Genomic DNA, 23,221 nt, shown 5'->3' on the forward strand with positions numbered 1-23,221 from the left:
TATGTGTGACATATCCCCTTGCTGTGTTCAAAGACATGGGTCACAAAGACTGTATTAAATATAATGCTTTCTTTATTAACAGTAATACATTTATTTATATATATGTACAATATACATTATACACAAGACTTACAAACTTTCCTGCATCATATGTTAGCACACATTTACAATCGTTCTTTACATTGAGACATATGAGTGAAAGGAAATTGAATAGAAAATCCCACTGTTCATGAAATGCAGCCAGTGAATTGAAAGGAAGACTTATATAAGATACCCTGTTGGTATCTGTGTCAGAAGAGTCCCTTGCGCTTGTGAATAGTCCCCATTTTTTCATAAAAAGTCACTTTATTTAGCAAATAGGTAGATGTTCTTCTAAGAAAAAGAAGTTAATTCAAATTATAGTATAGTATAGTATACAAGGCCACAACTGCCACCCTGTAACTGTAATCGGTGACTTCAAATAAAAATATGGCAGGTGATACCTACCCGTGTCGATTTATAAATACCAAAATGCCTAAAATAGTGACATATGTGATAATATGTTGCCCAAAAAGGACATGAAAACATTCAACTTTCATTGGAAAATGACAAAGAATTAGGGGAATTGTAAACTGTATACCATTTTTTGTCAGTATTTTCCAATATTGTTCTATTAGTCTAGAACATTGTCAAATGGCAATATTTTTTATTTCAGTTGGTGTGCAAATTCATTATTAACATTGTTATTTTCCATTGTAGTCCTTTTGGGAAAATATGTCTGGATTAAAAACGATACTTAAAAGCAGTTTCTAGAATAACCAGAAACAGACAATATTTAACAAGGTATTCCATTGTGCTTCACATTTTAAAAGTCTACCTTGTAAATATTTGATTACCATTCTGTGAATAAAATTTTTGTACATAAAGTTTTTTTAGGTTTTGCATAATCTTGTACACTGAAAATCGACGTATTCAAAAATTCCAACTTGGCGTTATACTGCATCACGGCCACTAGATAGAGCAATACGTCCGTAATTTCCTTTAGTTACACCAGAAAAAGAAGACGTTAAATCCAAGACGCATAAAATAATTTCTGTTATTCTTTCTCTAACTGTTTAAGATGCATTGCAACGGACGCATAAGATCGCCACTGTTCATCTCCTTAGAAAGCTTACAGGAGCAAATATTCCTTTAAGTTTCTTTAAGGTCCTTATTTCCCTTAAATATGTTCTCTATTCCTCCTAACAAGGGGAACACTATACAGTACGCTGTTAAAACCGTTTATATCATGGTCAGCGTTAAAACCTTTGTTGTCTGTTTTTTGTAATAAATACTGGCTGAAGTCAGATCAATAATAATAATAATAATAATAATAATAATAATATGAAAAACATATATCACCGTCCTCTGGATTACTGTTTCAATCTCCAGTGTCGAGCTTCGTCCTTCATCTTGCTCGCCCGTTTCACAGTCCCCTCAGGTGATGTAAAAGTCGCTCCCCCGGCCGACGGCCGCCATGACTCCCCGTTCCCGCACAGCTCGCGAGCCACTGGTAGCGATGGCAACCCCGCCACTTCAGTCCCAGGTGCCGAGCGACACGATATCCGGAAAAGTGCTTAGAAGACCGCCGAGGGGAGATGAATACAGGTGGAGGTCGCCGTGGGGGCGGGACTGCAGTTACCTGCGTGGAGGCTGACATCTAAAGGATACAAATTAGACAAACTGTAACAGGAACGTACAACATGATGTGCCGGTTTTACCTAATTCCTTTGGACTTAAGTATTCACAATGTAAATCCATTGCCACCCCAGAATTTCCATCTATAGGAACCTGCAAGTTACATTTCCTAGCGTTATTTTCGGCCATCCCGGCTTTATAGTTGTAAAAAGGCCGAAATCCGAGATGAAAGGCCAGCCCGTCCGTATCCCTTGCCTCGCCTCAGCCCCCTGCCGCAGCTCGCCGTTTCCTTTATCTTCCTTTCTCTAACTCTCCATACGGCTTTCGCTTTTGCTCTAACAGTAAGTGAATTCTCTTGTTCGCCTTATTTTATTCAACCAGCGGTCATTGTGTTTTTCACTTTTTCATACATATCACCAGGGCTGCCAGCTCCGGTCAGGTGGCTGGCGTGAGATTTTCAATTCGAGACGAGTCTACACACACATGCACGCGTATTTACATGTATGTAACCGTTTTATTAACTTGTAAATAGTGTACAGGGTTGCAAACTGCCCCAGCTTCCATTTCATCATTATGCAGTGCGCCTTCAAGTTTGAAGCCCCACCCCCCAATAAATAAATAAATAGGAATCAGAACTCCACAGTAAGCTGGATATAAGCTAATCTTCCTCTTACATGACATTCAGAAGTACCACTTTGCTACGAATTAGTCTGCCTTATAGCAGGGGTATCAAAAAAATTTTCAGTTAAGAAGCCACATGCCCTCAGATCTGTTAACAACACCTCACCATTTACTTTGTTAAAAGGAGGATTCAAGGTACATTTTGAATGGCCAAACAGGTTGCCCGTAAATTACCTGCAAATGATGAAATGTCTGCAGTGTCTTATGAAAATGTCCACTTTCCAAAATTTACATTTACATTTATTTCTTTTGTCCTAAATGATGTATTAGTGTGAGCTTTGGGTCAGAGGATGGAGTCATTTAGCATCTAGTGTCCCAGGAGCAAATAGTGTTACAGGCCCAGCAATCACATGATTACTCTGCCTGCAGTTTTTTCGGTCCCACCAGTGATTCATTAATTTTGCTTGTTTTCAGTTTTATTTTCCGGCATGTGAATGGTGTGTGAGTGTGCCCTGCGATGGGCTGGCCCCCCATCCTGTGTTGTTCTCTGCCTCGTGCCCATTGCTTCTGGGATAGGTTCCGGACCCCCCGCGACCCAGTAAGATAAGCAGTTTGGGAAATGGATAGATGGATGGAGGGATGGAGGGATGGATGAATTTGCTGTTCCTTCAGCACAGTGCTGCGCCTCAAGTGGAAAAACTAAGAATAGCAGATTTTTTTTACTTTTGAAATTACATGGCGGGATTTGTCAAATCAGTGTGTTAGATCAGAAGGAGATTTAAATAATTCTGCAGGCCGAATTAGAATCTTTATTTGACATCCCATCCCTACAACTTTTATATTATTGTTCCTTTGATGTGGATCTTGGGAGAGGTATTGATGGTCAGGGAGCTTGTTAAAGTGTTTTTCTTAGCCTGAGTGTCATTTAACAGCATTGCTTTTCACTTTCTGTTAAAAATAACCCATAGGGAAACTTCTTGAAACCAACGGTTAGCGTGACACTCACGTATCACAGTCCTTCAGCTTCTGTTTTTCCTTCCTCTTCCTCCCTCTTCCTTTCTGTCTCCGTCTGCATGGTGCAAAAGATTTGCAATGCACACAGTGGTGAAACAGACACACAAACATTGCACACATTATACTGCTTATAGTAATTTTGGACAAGAGTTTGCTTACCTTCCATTTCTCAGCAGTTTTTTGGGTCTGTGGACATTAAGAAAACACATTGTTAAAGTGAGAAAATGTCCAGCATAAATTCTGCTGGAATACATGAATTATACAAAGAATTAGTATGAAAGAAGAATCTATAAGATATACTGCGAGGCTATAATGTTAACAAAAAGGCAACATATATATTAATTAATATTGCATATTCTTTGCATAAATCCCTTTAATACAGTATTAGTTACAAAAATAAGAGGGATGTTTACATACACACAACAAAGATACTGCACAGTTAGCTTTAAATGACATAATCATAAAATGTCTGACTTATGACCCTGTAGTGGACAAGTGAAGGGTAGGCAAATGGGAAGATGTTTAAAGTTAAACAGTACAGCTGCATGCTCTAATATGGATGCAAGCATTCTGCATACATCTCACGTCCCCGCAGAGGCTTGAAAAACACAGGGAGATGAGTCTTTTTTCTCTTACCTACATTCACATGCTTTATGCTCCACAAAAGTCATGTCTACATATTCTCTGCCTCCTTCTGCTGGCTTGATCTTCAGCAGCTGACAAGGGTAGGGGAGAGATTTTCATCAAACCCCGAAAAACAACAGACTAATGAGCATTCGTTTAATTGTCTGGAAGGACAGGGATGTTCAAATGAGGCTCCATCCATCCTTTGGCTACTCTTGAGCAGGATGAACGGACAAAACTTTGAGAATTGGGTATGGGTGATGCTGTCAAAATGCTTGAGGTCCTTCTAACGTTAAGTTTTATGACCCTCCCACATAATATGGCCCTGTGGTCTGCGGACATACCGGCTTACCTGCATGGTGACGTTGCTGGTGTCTGTGGGCCGGCACTCCAGGTTCTCGTCGCCACAGCAGCCGGCACAGCGCACAAGGGGCACACAGGAGGGGCTGAAGATGTGCTCCACCTCTCCAGGATATTCCTGTACCACCTCCACCAGCTTTTCAATAGTGCGACAGAAGCTGCGCTCCCACACGTCTTGGAACGGCAGCACTAAAACAACAGCAGGCAGCATAGTTGTCACTAAAACTGCTGTGGCAAGAGAGATCTGGGATCTGCATGTAGGCCTTCAGGTCATGTGATGGGATTAAGGGTCTTTCCTCATATTAAAAAACTTGTTCTCTCACGTCATGATCTGCAGGTTTGCACACAATGGCATTAACAGCCTGATCGCTCAAGTTGCATGGCTCCAGGGTAACAAAATCACATTTTTTCCCACACACTGCTGGGCTGAGCAGTCGTATAACAATACACCACTGACGTTCTACACCCCTGTCAGGAATGAATGAGTATAAAGCAGACCTGTGCGACTGAAACACAAAGGTTTAGGAAAAAGGCAGCTGTGAGGTCACGGTCATTCCCAGTGAAAGGTGTTTGTGAAATGTTTCCACTAGGGTTAACGCTGTGTGGAAACAAACAGCATATTCAACAAGGGCCCAGCAAACAGAGGAAGGAACAAGAAAAGGAAGGAACGAGAAAACAAATGCCTAAGTAAAAACAACCTTTATGGATGTAATCACCATGATCTCCTTCGGCTCATTATAAGAAAAGCTGGGAATCAGAGACAGGCAGGCCAGACTGGAGAAGGTGGCAGTGGGGGAGGGGGAGAGATTTGGAGAGTCAAGTAGTCTGATCTGCAAGGACTCCTCCTGGTGTCCCTGACAGCATCTTGTCTAGGATTTGGTTCCCCATATCTAACGCATTGCTAAATATGACCATATTTTACCTGCATTCCAGTACTCTTAATAGCTTGAAACTACTCTTGTAGTTGATCTGCAGATGAGTGCCTCTGCTTTATATAAACCTAAGCTAACCTCAACCTGTCCTCGTTTGCCTTGCCCTGTAACCTTATAGTCGGACCATAGCACCTATCCCCCCCCCCCCATACAATTGCTATCAGCAATTTGAGAACAATTTGTTTTTGTTTTTCAAACCAGTTGTCTTGATTTATTTTTGAAGCACCTGTGGCTTTGATTAAACATCAGAGGTTAAAACAAGCCACACGGTGCACCCTGTGTAGGTTTGGCGGTTCCCTCTTGTACTGGGAGCCTTTGACTTTCATCCCCGATTCACAGCATGCTGTGCTCCATGCAAATTCCAGATCTTATGTTCCCACAGCTTGAAGAGAAACACTTCCACCAGCAGCCAATGGGAAGGAGGATCATTCTGATGTGAAAAACAGAAGGTTTGCTTTCAAAGATGGACCACCTCACTACTCTTCAGGAACCTATCCCTGCCATGCTGTCCTGCCCTGAACAAGATCTCTTAAAATGAGCTTTCCTGCAATCTGATATACCTTATTGGATGATATATCAGTCATATTTCTGCTGCTAAATTTGGCAGTGTTGGGAATTCCATCTTTTAATACAGCAATTGGGGTGTGTTTATGAGTGAATAGGTTTTCATTTCATTTGTTACCCAAGGCTGTGATATGTACAGTTTTCAAGATGTTTCTTACCTTCAAATGTGCTGTTGGCACTGGACAGAAAACTCTGAAACTGAAGACAAAGGAAAGAAAAAAGTGGTTAAAGACACTTTAATAGAATTCAATAAAAGAAAACGTTAGTGTACAGATTATGGAACTAGATTTGTTATTTGTGTGGGTGTGTAATTTGGTTGAGAGTATCAATATTGATGGTAATGATACCCTAATATGATGCAATGCAATACAGCCCTCTTGTGTCAGAAAATGGGACCACAGCAAGCAAAATCCAGACATGAAATTGTCTGGCCCACAAAACTGGAGTCTGGGAAGGTTTTCTGTTGCCAGATTTAGGGTTGGTCATTTATTAATTGTATTCCCATGTGCAAAACTGCTTCCTACACTACAGTTTCTACTGTTTACTTTGCCATTGCCCTTTTTCGTCTCTTCTATATTTCTTGTGATAAAAATGATTATTTCCCCATTTGGTTGGAAAAAAATCTGTAACACACAGGACAGCCATGAGCTAAGTACGGGAAATCTCCTCTTAACAAAATAGTACACGTGAGGCCCCTGTGGCATCTTGCCAGCCAAACAGTGAGTGACCTGCTTCCCAGAAGTTTCATTCCTTTGCCAGGAGGCTGTCCTCATACTTGTAGACCCCCTCAATGATGCATGCTCCCTATGATTTTTTTCCCCTCCCCATATCCCGCCAATCAGGTTTGATGGAGTATTCTGGTGGGTGGGGCTGTCGGCTGGGTGGGTGTGTCATGGACAAGACTGCCTGACTCAATGCATTTGGAGTCCCATACTGAGCAAGCAAGTCAGGCTATGGGTGTAGAGAAGACAGCGATAGCGAACTATGCAACATTTGTGTCTTTTTATTTGGTTGAAATTCCACTGACAGATCTTTGCTGCATCCTTCTGGCAGTAGTTGCACTGGAAACACAGTCATCTTTTCCTGTTTGCAGCATGATGCATCATATAGGAAAAGACCCATGGCCTGACGCCCCCACTGAAGCCACACATTTCACAGAGATAAGCAGAACAAGCCTTGTCACTGTTCTTCCTGGGGGAGGGGTTGTGCAGGCGTGTGGCAGAATGGCCACAGGGGGATTCTTAGAAGCCACGGGGACCTCAGAGATCTGGTCATTATCTGTGGAATGTAGGGAGACTCCCTGGGACAGATGGAAGGAGCAGGCTGATCAGCTGAGAGAGTTTGTTAGCCTTCAGACTCCTGTTCTCCTCTGACATCAGAGTCCAGCAGTTAAATTTCTCCTCCGTCACTAGACTGGTAGTAAACCTCAGTTATGACTGCCAGACCTTTTATAGACAAACACACATAAGCATAAACATTAATGTACATGAAGTGTCCAAAGAATGACAATGACTGAAGTCTGGAAGTATCAGCTATTCATGAGAAGGCATGGAGTTTTCCTACGAGTTTGTGACTTTACATTTGACTTCACACATAGGTCTGTGGTTCTGGGTTTTGCTATTGTGGGGTGTTTTAAAACTGCAAACCTCCTCATGTTGCAAAAATCAGACATCTTTTCTCGACATGGAGGGCCTTGTCAGTATTTCGACTGGCGCATGTGACATGGCTGCTGTCATCATTGCCGGGCTCCTCTTACAGGGTGTTATTGAGGCTGCTGACTGCCTCCAAAACTTGGCAGTTGGGCTGGGCAGCGTGGGGAACCTCACGTAGCCACTCCTGCCTCTTGACAGGCCTGGTTCTCTCTTCACCTCAGGCATGCAAGGATGGGGGGGCAGAAGGGAGAGGCTCAGGGTACAGAGGCACAGAAAGAAAGAGGAAGGGAGCGAGGGAGGAGGAGAGCAACTCAAGCTTCAGTCTCTTTACAATCAGTGCCAGTAACTGCAAGTTAGTGACGTTGCTGGTTCTCTTGTGAATTGCTAGATGTTTTCAGCATTCTCAGTTCACATTGCATACAAGGCCCTCTTTGGCCCAGTTACATTGCATTGTAAGCATACCCCAAGGCAGCCATTTTTCAAAGACAATACCTGTAGACCTTTCATGAATATTCTGGTATTTGGGGGGGGGGTGTCATTCTTGAAAAGTGCTACAGAATAGTGGTTAACTGAAGTTGCTGTCTAAAATGAAAGGTTTAGACAATGAGGTGGGCCTCACAGACTAAGAGCTATATCAGTTATGGTGATCATTTCCATCTGCTTTTGTGCTTTTGTTTTCATCTCGGCAGAGTCTGATCACTGAAGACTTTCTGTAGTGAAACCTCTATCTACCCCAGGATTGGGGTTCATCCTGTCCCCACATCCCCAGTGCTCTGGACACTCTCTCTGAAATCCCCCATGGCCAAACCACGTCAGGCTTAATCTCTTATAATCGCTTCTTCTGTGGGATGCAGGGCAGGAAGTTTCATAAGAATGAGAAAAGCCAAAAAAAACAACAGCCAAACAATACGGTCTAGTCATATTTGTTTCAAGTAGTACCCTGTCATTGACTGCCTCCATAAGCTTCATAAACCAACAATTCAATCGGTGGCCTTCTGCTGTATGACCTACCTCACCAGGCTCTAATTCAATTCCGGGCCGGTTCTGTGATCTGCTACCACTCGTTCCTCACTTAACCGGAGTCTGTTCAGTACGTTATTCATCTGTTGCATTTATAAATATGCGTTTCATGATAAACACTACATTGAAATGTGCGCAGAAAAGAGTGAGCATAATGCTATACGTACTTAAATATGTACTTCAGTATTTTAAACAAAGTTTACAAAATATGCTCTTGCAGTGTTGCAGCAACAATTTTACAACAAACTGAATTAATGGTCCCGGATGAAAAAGTATTTTTTTCTCTTTTACTTTTTTTCTGATATTAGAGTCTCCTGGTCGCTGTTTATATTTCGCTCTCTTTCTCCCAGTCTTGCCCTCTATGCTTTACTGTGTGAGAGGGAAACAGATTGAAAAACAGACAAACAAGAATATTTCAACTATTTCTCTGTCTAGAAGAGCATGAACCACTGGTTTGCACAATGTAAATTGATTAAATGCAGGGACATGCGTCGCTTCTCCTTGAATTTGGGAGCCAGGATGTATACTACTTGGACAACATAATGTTCAGAAAGTTAAATTTATGGGTTCAATCACTGAAATCTCAAGATAGGATATTATAAATGTTAACATAACAGAGGTGTTTACTTTACCTATAATATTTATGTAGGAAGAGCAGCAGGGACAAGAGGAAGTGGAATGTTACACGCACCAAAAGGTTACAGTGATGTTCTCTTGAGTAAGGTATTGTAAAATCCAGTCACGTTCCTGTAAAATTTGTATACTTTACAGTATACAGTATACGCTACTGAATGAAAGGTCCTAACTTTGTCTGGTATGGATGTATTGGAAGTGGTGATTTCCAGATGTGGCCCAACTGGTTTTTTTAGGGATATGTGGGACAGTGGAACTTTAGTGTTTAAGAACATGGATGTTTTATATATTGTGAAGATATATTATATCAGTCATCATGATCTGTACAATGAAGTTTATGTTAATCTTTTCTGATTGTAATGTTAATCCCTCCTTCATTATTGTATATTGGATAAACATTTGGGAAGGAGGTTTAAGAATGGATGGATGATGTCAATGTTTGTCACAACCATGTGGAACAGATGGCACTGTGGAAGAGAGAGAAGGGCGTTATCAAGTAATGATTATGCCTGCCTGAGTACTGAGATGATCTTTATTATCAGCAAGTTGTGTAGCGCAAGCTGTGGTTCAGTGGTCTCATTCCAGCATAGCAAATGTTATAATAAATGTTTCATATTAATGTAAAATACAGTAATATATTAAATTAAGATTTAAATAGAGTAAAACCCAATCCTTGGTATGTATGACACTGACCACAAGATCAGACATAGATAAGCATAAGCTGCCATGGAACATCCTTAGATCTGTGCCCAGTGTAGTCACACAAACATACAAAGAACCTGGTGTCCCTCCAACCAAATCAAAAGTCAAATGAATTACAATAATATTATTGTGCATCAGCCTATCACAGGGTCTGAATACACTACATTCCCCTCACAGCAGGCAAACAGCGAGCTGCGAGGGCCCAAGTTGATCCCCGAGGGCGCCAGCGTAGTAGTTGGACAAGATGCCCTGGCGGTATAAAAAGACTTTACCCCTTTACAGGCTGAGATTGCACTCTTGGCAATGAGCCCTCCCAGTATTGGTTAACAAGGGCTGTGGCATGACAGGGTAAAGCCATGGCATGTTGCAAATGGTAGTAATGAGGAAACTAGCAACCATATGCGAGTGAAAGAACATGAAGCAGTTTACTGCTTGGAAGAAGATTGAAGGTTACGGGCTGCTAAAAAGAGTGTGGACCATGAGAAACAGAATAAATTACCTTCTAATCCATAGTAGCCTATCAGCAAATGTCCTGGAATTCCTACAGGATCAATGGTTTAGACAAGCAACTAATGTTTTTTGCCTGTCTCGCTGTTGACTCCACAGACCTAAATTCTTGGATGGATAATGGTGTAGAACGTTTCTGAGGTCATTCTGAGGGCTATACTTCCACCGTTTATAGATGCGCCACCTGCTGACACAAGAGCTGCAGCTCTGCCCAGCAAGTTCTTCTCACCACCTTTGGTATTTTGATTAAACTTCAGTCCCAGGTTACAAACCACTAAGGTCACAGGTCACAAACCACTAATACGTCAGGGTCTCCATCACCTGAGGAGATTCACAAAATGCAACATTCAGACTAAAATTCCGTTTGAGATCTGTTGCTTTTAGAAACATTTGTGTGTGAGTCCATAAAAGTCAGTTCGGCTATATTGCTTGGAGTTGCACTGTGACAAATAATTGGTTGTGGTATGGTTTTTCATAAGCCTTTTTCTCAACCTTTTATTGACTGACCTATAAGGGACACAGCTAGTAATCGAACTGTGACAGAATTCTCTGAGAAAAAAAAATTCTTGGATCTATTCCCATTACATCCATTACCATAATTTTGCATGAATTATTCTGTAACTCTAACAAAAGAAAGCTCAGTATTTGAGGTTCAGGGAAAACAACGTGGTCCGCGAGACAGTTCACTTTAAAGTAAGATCGTTTGCTATAGGTTCCTCTGCCCACACTCTCAATGAGTCTTTGAATCTTAAAGAAAGCCAAAAAACGCATCTAGGGAACATACTGCCATTTTGCTTTGACATGTACACTGAAGTACTGAATATGTCCTCCATCATGTCGATGTGACCCAGAGGTTCAAGAACGTAATTGCAGCAGGGAATACAAGAAAAGTTATGGATATTTTTGAGGTCTCATACGGGCCATTTTCTGGATGCTGCTTTTGGGCAGTTGGGCCCAGCTGGGGCCTGGTCTACTGGAGAGTTATGGGAAAAGCTGTTATGTAGGGGGTAAGTTCGACAAAAGCTCACATGCAGTGACACTGCATACAACCAGAGAGCTGGCCTACTCTGTTGGCCCTCCAGGAGGACATTGAGTTTCTGGAAATGATGCACCCATATGGAAACAGCCTACCGTGTCCTACTTCCTTGTTTGACATCTTTCCATGGAGATGGCCTGACTTTGGTGATATGATATGAGCAAATTCTTAGAGGTCTTGCAGTATAATCTGTGTCACTGTAACATCATATTCCTGCATCCAGTAACTTCAGAAATGATCAATTGGTCATGGGATAAATTTTTTGCAAACCCACGCTTGATGCACTCAGATTAATGAGAAGGCTGTATCCTGTTTTTTGTGAAGTCAGCAAATGCAGGCCTCGTGACTGGGGGCACCGGGCCAATATGACAGCGTGCAGCTGTGGTTTCATTCTGGACGCAGAGGGGTCAGAACAGGGTCTGGAATGATGGAGCTCTTAAAGAATAACGACTCCTAACTGAAGAATATCCCCAAATCTTTTCAGTGGCCTGACATTACTTGTTTCCTTGTTTCTGCAAATTTCCCGGCAAATAACAGAGTTAAAGGAAACAGGGAGTGTTTTATTACAAGTCGCAAAACTGTGGGACCGTCAGGCACTTTTTTGCACCCTGCCTTTATGCACTTCTGCAAGGTACTGTCTGCAGCTGGGAGAATAGGCTGGCTTTTATTAAGACATTTACTAACTTGTACCCTCTGTAAATGTCCGTCTCCTTTCCAGGAAATCTAAGCATCTAATAAACGGTGCTTGATGAGATTTCATGTTCTAATTCCAGGAAGGGTTGATTTAGCAGCAGAGTTTTCAACTGGTTAAATGCAGTTATCATAATCTGTAATTTTTTTTTTCGTAATAATGCTCTGCTCTTTGCAACCTGTATGTACAAATAAAAGAAACAGCGCAGGTCTATTTCAATTTGTTAAATGCTGCTTTAGCTCTTAGAAGTCATTTCCCTTGATGCATACACAAATCCTCAGATAAGGCTAGCCTAATTGTCGTCCCTATTACACTAAATGCTGTGCTCCCCATGTAAACCACACTAAATTACCACCAGATGGGAGATTAAGGCCTTGTAGAGGAGATGTCGGCTCCAAGCGACGGTCCTCCCGAAGGGGAATAGAAATTCATATTTCCTGATTGCAATTGCAACCCCTCCCTTGGGATGGAGTATTATAGTGCGTAAAAAAAGGGAAAAATAGGAGCAGGGCTGTCATCACAGCGACCACAGGGTCTCCATCACAGATTTGAAACAGCAGCTGAGGCCTTCCACAAGAGCAGCACATCACTTTGAAGCAAGGTAAAATGCATATGGACAGCCAGCACTCCCCTTGCCGGGGGCCACTGCTGACATTGCCCAGTTCCCCCCGAGTTGCCTCTGGCCCCCAAAAGCCATTCTTTTAGGGCAATTGCCACAACGAGGGCTTTGTCCTGATACTCAGATCACATCCTAGATCCTCTGCATCTGGCCTTATACCAGGTCCTATTCAGAAGAAACCTCAAAGCCCAAACACAAAGCCACTCTTCATGCATATTCTGCAGATACCACATATGCTGCAGAGAGAAGTATCCCGATGTGAGCATCGAAGCCACAGGTGGGAACACGGAAGCACTTCGGATCCGTTCTCTGTTTCGGGGTCCTCTGTTTGAACGGCAAACCTCATGGTAGATAGGCAGCAGTTATTTTTAAGTTTGGACACAGCCTGATTGTGATACCTGGGGACCTTGAATGGGAAGCAGGAACGTCTGTTGCATATGGCAGGGAATTACATGAAATAGGGTTCCAAGACAGTTAGGAAGCCTGTTTATGATGGAGTTGAGACCAATCACTGGAGAGAGGCAGAAATAGGGATGGGAAAGGAGTGGTGGAGGATTGATGCAGGTTTGGACAGCTTGTTGCAGGATCAATGTCTAAGATCAACTGTCACTACTTTTACCTGAAGTCTCTCCTATTTACTTTGCTAGCTGCCATGCTATGCCCTAGGTTACTAGGTGTAACTCTCTGAGGCGATATTGGATAATTGCACAGTCATATTTAAGTACTGTTTTTACTGCACTGTTGATGTAAAGTAAGCACCCGTACTAAATCATCTCTTTACTCGAGGATAATGACATCACAGCACTCTGGTTGCTGCTCTCCATTCTGCCTTAGACTCAGGGACACCCCTCATAAGGAATCACCTTCATTACGCACTGAACAGTAGCGCAAAGCCTAGAAAAGGTCAATTTATGGGCTGATAGGGAGGGCGGAATTAGAACATATAAGTGCTGATATGAATTGGAATTTTGGTACTGTGTGAGATGCATGGTCAGGTCGAGAACAGCTGTCATTGAAACCCTAACACAACTAGATTTGCATTGTCTTAATTGCTGCTGTTCGTATAGTGATTCCTTTCGGATTTTGTTTTAAGTCTGTGATGGTGAAATGACTATTACTACATGAGAGAATGTCAGACAGTTTGGGGGAAATAAATTGCCGCTTGTATTCCGGTTTGACCTCAAGGCATGATCAGCGTTGAGGTGACAGTTACAGGTCCTTGAGTGCCGGTTAGAGGCACAGACAGCTGGTTTGACTACAGACAGGATACCGGCCTCGATAATGGCATCTGTCACGCAGTGGTGATGTCAATAGCTGTGAAGTGGCACAAGGCAGGAAGTGGATAAGAATACACTGAATAGGAAACCAGAAAATAACTGAAGCCAAAATCGGGCACCTGTTGAGTGGGGGAATAGGCCATGAGGTCTAGTCATGCCCAACAGGAAGTAAAAACCATCACGAGAATCCATTGTTCTAGCAAGAAAAAGCAGGTGCTTCCTCACTTGAATGAAAATGAGGCCATCAAGGTTAATGACCGGCTGAGGCCACCTCCACCGAGAATAACAGCGATTGCAGGTGCGGGGGCCCAAACCAGTTGACTGGCAAACATGACGTGTGCTGCAGGAAACTCAAAAAAAAAAAAAAAAACACCTGCAAATAAATAAAGACATACGATGGTGATCGTACTCGCAGTAGACTACTTGATTTAACAGAAAAGGAAACACGGTGGGTCCAGTCATGCTGGATACTATAAAGAGGACCAGGAGCTCTGGGCGACTCGGCAAGAGGCATCCAAGCCCGAACTACCTACAAACGTAAGGAGCGAAGAGACCTCTGCCAAACACAGCACCTATCCAAGGCCTCACCCTGTTCTGTCACTCAAAGTGATGGGATGTCCTCATCAATGGCGCGGACAAATGATCTCCTCCCTCTTTCTCACACTCTGTCTCAGAAAAGCGTCCCTCGCACCACACAATCCATGTTTGTTTTTCCGCCCCGTTTAGCCGTCTGTGATGGATGGCCTAAGTGGAGACGAGCAGATGCCCAGAGTCTGGGCTTTAACTCACACACTGATTTAAGCTTGAGGCTGCACCAGATGGAGCTACTGCACACTATGTAGAATTGTAAGCTTTTAATCATTTTTTAGAAATCTAGTAATGCAAGACAGACCTTAAACTTACAAAGGAAAAGATGAGATACCATGAAGTGTGTTTCAACAATTTTAATTAATTATTTGGTAAATGACTAAACATACTACTATAACGACATGCATATTAGAACCAGCCAGTCAACACCTCAGACTGAAATAATTGATCCAGAAAGGCGCCAATGGCATAAAAGGATATATGACAACAGTTTAACTGATGGTGCGGACCAGTGAATGAGGAGAAAACTACTGGGAACTGTGGACCACTGGGAAATTAGCTTCTCCTTTGGTTGGTCAGTGACACCCCTCTCCCCACATGCCTGTTAAGGAACAATGCTCTGTCCAGTGGGCATCATAAGTAGCAGGCCACACCCTGGCTCCACAGTCATGCGGTCATCTGCCCTCTTCTCATGCAAACGAGAACATCTGCTCTTACCACTGGGAGCTTGCCCTTTAATACTGTGATTGTCCTATTTTGTGGATGTGGGACTTCCCTGCAAGTCTGATGAGATAGGAAGAGACAGGAAAGCAACAAGGGAAGGGGGCTGCAAGGAGTAGGGGGGAAACCCCTTCTTTACTCCCAGAGACTAGTGTAAAAATGGCCTTTTGAACAAATATCATGCAAATTCCCACATGTGAGCCAGCAGAGAAAGTGAGCAAAAAACATGAAATTCTGTATTTTAAGCTGGTGATATACACACACACAACCAGGTTTCTGTGAGTCGCCCACATAGAACTTCCTTGGTTTTCTGTTGTCAGAACTGCACTTGAAGAGAAGTGTGATGAGAAATGTCCAGATTAATCAGCTAAGAGCTAATTGCTATCTTGCCTCAGCTAGGAGCCCACTCTTGCCTCTACTGACTTGCCTCTGGCTGAACAATAGAGTTGCTGCACCCTCTCATTGAGATTGTGGACAAGAAGCTGAATAGGATTGATGGACTCTTCTATTCCTGAGGCCATAGGTTTGAACTGTGCTGTGCATGCTCCATACTCATTCTAACCCCATTGGAGAGAGGACCAGCCATTGCTCTCAATCCATTTGGCAGACGGCCCTTCTATGAACTGTCAGACAATGGGAATGAATGAGGTTAGAGGCGGCTGCGTCTTGCATTATACATGAGAAACGGACGCAGACGGCATATAACTCGGTGCTGGCCCTGCTAAAAAGTTACATTGAATGGGTGTTTGAAGCAGCAGGCGGCGTGCTTGAAAGCCACCAGTGCTTGGTGGCAATTTCTTTGCAAATTCTGAGGGTGAGAGGCATGGCGGTGAAAGCCGCCTACTGGCAGGTGTGCTGCTGCCATTTCCCGGCCAAGTTAAGGTGAGGTGAAGATCCTGAGCCCAGAACAGAGGTAGCTTTGTCCACAGAGACGTTGGCTAGCCTTGTGGGATGCGGGGGGGCACGCCAGTCAGAGAAGGAGTAAAAGTGCTGACGCACCACTGTGATAAATGTGACAGTAGCAGAAAGCTACAGTACTACACCCTACATTTTCTAATCTTAAACAATAAACGTATGACCGAATCAGAAACGATGAAATCATTTTTTTTCCCTTTGGAAGCAGCAAAATCGTCAGATGCTTTGCATCAGTTGCAAATCCCTTCTAAATCACGAAAGATTCAAGTGATGTCCAGCATGTCTTATTATAAAAGCGTATTTATGTTCCGCAAAGTCTTATATGTTAATATCTTAAAAAGTTAAGCTGCCGTGTACATTTATAACCGAGCAAAAGTTTTTAAATCGGTCTGCACGTGTTTTAGTTGAGTTTCATAGCATTTTTGTCTTTAAAAACGCACTTTCAGTGCAGGAATATGTACACTAAGTCTGGCGGAGCCATATGTCACGTTTCACTTCATGACTCAACCGATTTTCTGGATGTCAAGAGTTGAGAGATCGGGTTATACAGAAACAATAGAACATTATACAAATACGAACGTTCTGAATCAGCAGGACAGAGAGGTTCAAATAAAGACAAGTTGTTTAGTTATTATTAAAATCGTCATACATTTTAAACATTTTACAGTTTTTGCTAATTTATTGTTATGCATTTTCGGACAAAGATTACATTCTGGATACCTATATTTCAATATACTTCAATGAGTGGGAGTTCCACCCCGGGAAATAGCCGGTCGTTTCCAGCTATATGATTACGTTATTCTCATTTAACGCGAGGACAGGAATTATTCTTGAAGGCTGCAGAATCGCACCGTTTACTTTAATCACCCACGATTTCTTTTTGAACAGCCGCTCGCTGCACACAACGGATCGGATCAGCGACCTACCTGCGCAGGTGAAACTTGTAGCTGGACAGCAGCAACTACTTGGATGATGTAGGCAAAAAATTTCATTTCGCGCTTCCATGCAATTTCCAGATGAAGAATTGAACGGGGTGTCCGGAAATCCACCAAAAACAAAACAATCAAAACACTGATGAAAATCAATGAAATATTTCCAAAGAAATGGGAAAATGCCAAGTCAGGAGTCAGTTCTTTGATCCGAATTCAGTGATAAAGAACCGAGAGAATGAGCGCATGGCTCCGCACGTCTCAGAGAAGCACAAAATCGATGAAGCGAAGGAGGTATGAAGTCTCACTGAAGTAGCAGTTTGCAGACTACGAATCTCAGCAGATGCTAGTACTGGTTATGCTCTTTGCATATCTTCAATTAAACCAGTAATTTAAAATGTTCTAAATACAACAAAATAGTTAAATAAGTGTACAAACTTATTACTATTTGGTAAGTTTATGTGTATACGAAATATTTTTAAATAAATTAAGTTGAAAACGATTTAAAACGCATGTATATTCGCAACAAATCACTGCCACCTAATTTCGGTGTGGTGTTGAGGTCGGGCTGCGCTGGCTCGTGCTTCTAACGCGGAGTATTTTCTCCGTGTTACGTGCATTGCCACTAATTGCTGCTACCTCAGAACTAAGCAAATCTCCTCCCCTCTTAGTCTCCTTCCCTCCCTCTCTACATCTTTTTTCGTTTTTAACTTCTGCTATTCCAGAGATCTTCACCGCACCCCCCCAAAGAAAAATGTGATTATATAATTTTTTTGTCCGCGTTTTTCAGGCAATATTGAACTATTGTTCTCAGTTAGTAATTGTGATAATATCAACAACTTTTTTTCCTCCTTACCTGGCTTGTATCGCACCTGAAATTCGGATTACTTGAGGGCGTTATTTTCTCTAAGTGCCCCAAGTAAACCGTTTTATAAGGGATACAAAGCACATTGAACTGAGCAACCAGAAAGATTTATGAAAGACACATACTTTGGGTTACAATTAGTGGAAAGGGTACAAATTAATTCATTCTGGTGCTTTATAGAGCTAAATTAAAAACTTAATGAGACAAATTGGATATTACAAGTGTTAAAGCTTGATGTGTTAGGCTGGTCTGACAAGGCCAAGAATGACAGTCTACTTGGCAGGCAGTTGTGACCCCCGAGACAAAATCCTAACCACAAGCTGAGATTTACAGTGTCCATCCAGTAAACGATTAAAAAAAAGTCTATATAGTGATTAAAATGAGTTTTATGAAACCATTAAAGCTGAACTGAAAGGTGTTTTTTTCTAATGAGTGATTTGTACTGATATTCTGTGGAAAAAAAAATCTCTGCAAATTGTCCATGTTTGTCAGTATCCCCTCTCAGTGTATCTATTACAGAACGCGTTCAGCTTTAGAGAGCATTCCTACAGTGCGATGTTTACTTGAAAAGACACGCTCTTCATTCCTCGGCTTTCTCATGAACTCTTGGTACCATGAAAATGTAGGGTAGCTTAATCGATAGCGAAATCCTTACTGACAATTATATGGTAGTACCGACTGCTAGTTATTTGCTGTAATTCACATACCCGGAAATAAACTTTTGAAATGTTGTTTCGTACTTATAAAAATGAAATGCGTATTACTTTTTGTCAGTTTCGTGTAAACGTGACGAAGACAATTATTTATTATTTAATTTTTTATTTATTATTTGAATTTTTTTTTTTTTTTTTAATGCTCCTGGGAGAGATTTACAGCCCGAAACATCAGGCTAGTGAGCTTGTGTGTTAACTGGACCTTTCTTTTGGATAGAAAAAGAGATCCCTCAGCTGTTTATTTTCTGTATGGCACTCTGTGTTTGCAGTAGTGCAGGAATGCAGGATCTAAGGAATCTTCTCTGGCATCCTCCACATTCTTGGAGCTGTGGTAAATGATACCACGCTTTTGTACAGAGCACACTTGGAATGGGGGTGTTTGTAAACACCTTAGAAGATGGTGAAGACTCCACAGTCATTCTCCCACCCTTTCACCACCTGCCCTGGCTGTTGGATGGACCCTGGGTCATTGAAAATGAAAATAGTTGATAAGGTTGTCTGCTGTATTGGATTAAATGGCTTATGTGGTCCAGGGGAGTTCAAGTCAGCCTCAGCAACAGCCATAAAGGCAAAAATGGTAGGAGTAGGGTACGTGTAGGGTAGGAGTATAGTGAGGCATGACCTTCCTGCAAATGGAAAAGGTTGACTGTAATTAGTACGCTGTAGCTGAACATTAGCTAAGAACTTTACAAATTAAATCAAAAGTTGTCTAACCCACCTCTGTGCATCTACACATACTATATATACTTTTAAGAAATTTTTTATTAGCAAACTTGCAACTTTTCAAGGATTCCCCGAGATGCTGAAATTCTGCTTTTGAAATCAAATCGTTCAGGTTCAGAGATGATGGAAATTCCACCATACACTAAAACTACACTGTTTGCAACTTCACAGTTTCTTCTAACTTTCTCCAGAGTGGCAGAGGATATGTCTCAGTTAATAATCCCCTTTTTCATGCTGCCCCAATTCCAGAGACATGATCAGAGCAAGGGGACCCAACAAGTCATAGTCATTGGCTAGAGAGCACTAGGAGGGGCTGTGACACAGAATACGCTCACAGAATCATTCCCATTGTCCTCACTTTGATCTTCTCAAATGTTTCGCTCCCCAGTTGACTTAAGAACCTTCCTTTCACAGAAACATTGTAACAAATATCTTTGTGCCATTGTATCGGGTTATCTAACTACACTACTATGTCATAGTATCACAGGAATAAGATGTTTCATGTGGATGCTGATAGTTACTTATTCAGGCCCTTAGGAAGACTAAATAGTGTAATTCTTGAGCAAGGTATCTGACACGAAGTGGGGAAAATATATATCAACCAAGCAATGACATAATAACAAATTTCTCCCATGTCAGAAGCAATTTATAATGAAAATTCAAAAGGCAATGATTCTTTGGAGAAGCGATTATGTGAGGAAGCTCCTCAAACCTGCCACATTGGGGAGTTATCAGAGACACCCATGGCTGTGCCTTTCTTTCTCTTCTACAAGTACTTTGTGCAAGACTAAATAAAAGGGATCTGTCCCAACGAAAGGCTAAAACGACAGTGGCGAGTCCCAGTGGAAACAACACTGTGGCCCATATTTGTTTAGTGTGCAGACATAGGGAGCCAACATGGGTATGTGTAAGTTCTGATTCTCCAGCCACTGCGTGATATATGGCTGTTTTCAAAGGTGCCCGATGACGCTGTCCATGAAGGACCCGTCTTCTCCTGGAAAGAAATGCTGGAGGTGGTCGTATGCGTATTTCATTCCAGCCTCTTGATCCCTGATATGGGATCATCTGTCACCCCAAGAAGGAAAAATGTAAAGGGGAGATCCGCCACATCAATGACATTTTCACGTGAAATTTTTGGAGACATTTGAAAGGACGTAGGTCACAGACCAGCAAGCTCCGAAAACATCTTAGAAGCAAAGGCGGGGCCCCTCCATTTCGTGCTCTGCATGATCTTAGGGCAATGAAGTTGGATTGATCCCTGATTTATACAGTGTTGACTGGCAGAGATCTGATGCCCAGTTGTTAGTCACAACGTTCCATTCTTTAAGGTAGATACAACCAAGCTACCTTTAGGACAGTCTGCTCATGCAGTGCGGCTCCACCGTTTGGACAGTTTGTTTTCTTTAGGTCAGCTTGAGGACTTTAATCCATTTAAATATGTGCTCCACACATGGAAAAGTGAAATCAATACCTGGTCAGTATTATTTACCTGACTAACACATAGCATATAACCCTAACACATAATGCAAGGTCTTAAAGCCTTTTTTTTACGGAAATGGGCTGTTAGTATTTCAGGAGGGTGTATCTTCTATATTGAAAGGCATATAGAAAGCCACAGAGAAGCTGCCACGTGGCTTTCAAGCCAAGACAAGAATTGGGGCAGAAGTGTAGAAGGTTGCAGGGCTGACACAGAATAAATGAGTCTTGTACGCACTGTAAGGCTTCTATTGATCTTCTGATGGTATAATGGTGTATAATGGCTATCAGGAACTGGGGTGCAAAGACAAACACATTTTCCACCCAGTGTTGATCCACCCTCCCCCCCCTCCATTTTACAAAATTGCTGAGAAAAAGGTAAACAGCTGAACAACACTAATGGCATCCATTCATCACTGTTAGGGGCCTCCTCACTGGTGGCTGTGGTTTGGACAGTGAGGGAGACAGGGGCGCCCCCCAAAGGATGCTGCCAGCTCCTAGGCTGCAGGTCATTTTTACCCCTAATGGGGCAGATCCTTTTAAATGCTTCCATTAGTTGCGAGGCCTCATTGCTTTTGAGTAGCAGACAAAGGACAGAGCTGGTGGTTGAGTTGATTTTTAGGCTTCATGGGTCTAACAGGCGTGGCCTGCTCTTTGAAAAACCAAGAGTTAGTCATGAGAGTGTAGGGAAAAAAAGGCTGTGTAAAGTGATTAGCCTGCCACTAATCCCCAGGGCGGATGTTAAGCTTCTGCTTTGTGGTGTGGCTTTAGTCTGGGGAGTTCTCTGCACCGTGGAGCACGGCCAGGGCTATCCCCAGACCATCCAGCTGGACCGACGTCTTCACAAGTTTCCAAGGAGAGCACGCAGTTAAGCCTGACGGCTTCCATAATGCTTCGTCCCATGCGTTTGGAAAACCCGGTAAATTTACGCTTTGCTCCCTAGCATAAGCCTTGTTTGTGGGACAGACCACCTAGTTGACTGCTGGGTTCGGGAATGTTCACGTGGGTAAAAGAGAGAGGATTCCACATGTCTGGAATAAGTTTTCAGAGATTTCCGTGTTAAGTCATTGCCTTTATTTTTGGTAGTTTCCACTCATCTTTTGGAAAAATTTAGGGCAAATATGAAGCCAGGACTCACTGCTCTTCTCTAGGGGCTGTGTATTTAGGCGGTCTGGTCTCTGCCTTGCTGTCGACCACCTGGACAGCACCTCCTCAGGGCTCTGACATTGGGGCAGGCCTCAAGGCACCATCTTCCTGTTATGCATTGGCCTCAGTGGGCTTGACGTGTCTCTCTTTCCCAGCTTATTGTCCTGGGGCTGTATCGAGAACGTGTGTGTTTGTGTGGGGGGTGGCCAGGGAAATGTTCACGGTTTATAGTAATAAGCTACTTATTACTGCTTAAAGAGGTTGCCATTATTTAGCAAACCAGCTGTTTCATTTAACTGACTTCAGTTCCTGTTTATGGTTCCAGGTGTCACACTGTCGTCACAGCTAAGCTGAGCAGGTGACCATCAGATGTCATCCTGTTTCTGCCTTGTGTGTGTTGATTTCATAGGGGAATCCCCCCCCCCCCCCCCCCACGAATGCAGCAGTAATGGTATTTCAGTGAAAAATATCAGACAAAGGAAGAAGGAAGCATTTCCATTTCCTCCCCCGAATTATTCCATGCTGAAATCAATTCCAAGCATCAGAAATATTTTAATACTAATAATTAAGTATTTTAACCTTAACAACTATGAGTTGGATTTCCTGCACAAAAACACTTAAATAATTACGGCAAAAAAGAAAAGTATGTAGAGTTCTGAGCAGGCAAAATGGAATATTGGCAGCTTGTCAGTATCGTTCGCCAGGTCCCTACCTAACTATGCCTTTGTTTAAAGTCATGTCTCTGTGTGGTTAGAGCGTCACAGAGGAGAGCTGGCAGAAACAGCAGAAATGCTTTGGTGTTTGCGGCTTTTGTTCATAACTCATTCCTGACACTGCAACATCAAAGGGGCCTTTCGTGAGGGCGAGCCCCCCAACCAGGAGCTATGAGGAGCCACCATGTCCCTGTTTATGTAAGAAGTCAGGCCATTGCTTAGGCCATTGGTGGGGAGGGGGGGTTGTGGCTTATTTATTATATTGAGTGGGAAGCGGGAATCAGCAAGAAGAAGGAGCTGTCACGGTCTGTGGTGTAACAATGCGTGTCAATCTGCGATGCCGATCGATGTGGCGGCAAAATGGGCACCCGCCCCCCCCCCCCCACCCCCCCCACCCCAGTCAGCACACTCAGGATGTAGCCAACTGGGGACGATGACACAGCCTACTGGTGGGATGGATCAGACTGGAAAAAAACACATCACACAGGGAAATCCAGACATTCCAGTAAGAGGTACCCATATGTT

The 23,221-nt window shown here is 42.7% G+C and overlaps 1 protein-coding gene and 1 long non-coding RNA gene across 2 annotated transcripts; one reads left to right on the forward strand and one right to left on the reverse strand.

Moving 5' to 3' along the window:
• Positions 1 to 54: 54 nt before the first annotated feature.
• pgfb (placental growth factor b) lies at positions 55 to 17,708 on the reverse strand. Its single transcript, XM_048975367.1, has 7 exons — positions 17,058 to 17,708; positions 5,930 to 5,969; positions 4,268 to 4,464; positions 3,928 to 4,007; positions 3,451 to 3,477; positions 3,284 to 3,346; positions 55 to 1,678 (listed from the first exon to the last, which is right to left on the reverse strand). Exons 1-7 carry the CDS (start codon positions 17,121 to 17,123, stop codon positions 1,657 to 1,659), a joined length of 495 nt encoding a protein of 164 aa, XP_048831324.1. The 5' UTR covers positions 17,124 to 17,708; the 3' UTR covers positions 55 to 1,656.
• LOC125707932 (uncharacterized) lies at positions 1,678 to 6,043 on the forward strand. The gene is made up of 2 exons (XR_007382391.1): positions 1,678 to 1,997; positions 5,590 to 6,043. It is a non-coding gene; the product is annotated as an uncharacterized LOC125707932 (long non-coding RNA).
• Positions 17,709 to 23,221: the final 5,513 nt, after the last annotated feature.

This window comes from Brienomyrus brachyistius, chromosome 14 (genome assembly GCF_023856365.1).
Source record: "Brienomyrus brachyistius isolate T26 chromosome 14, BBRACH_0.4, whole genome shotgun sequence".
Classification (NCBI taxonomy): Eukaryota; Metazoa; Chordata; class Actinopteri; order Osteoglossiformes; family Mormyridae; genus Brienomyrus; species Brienomyrus brachyistius.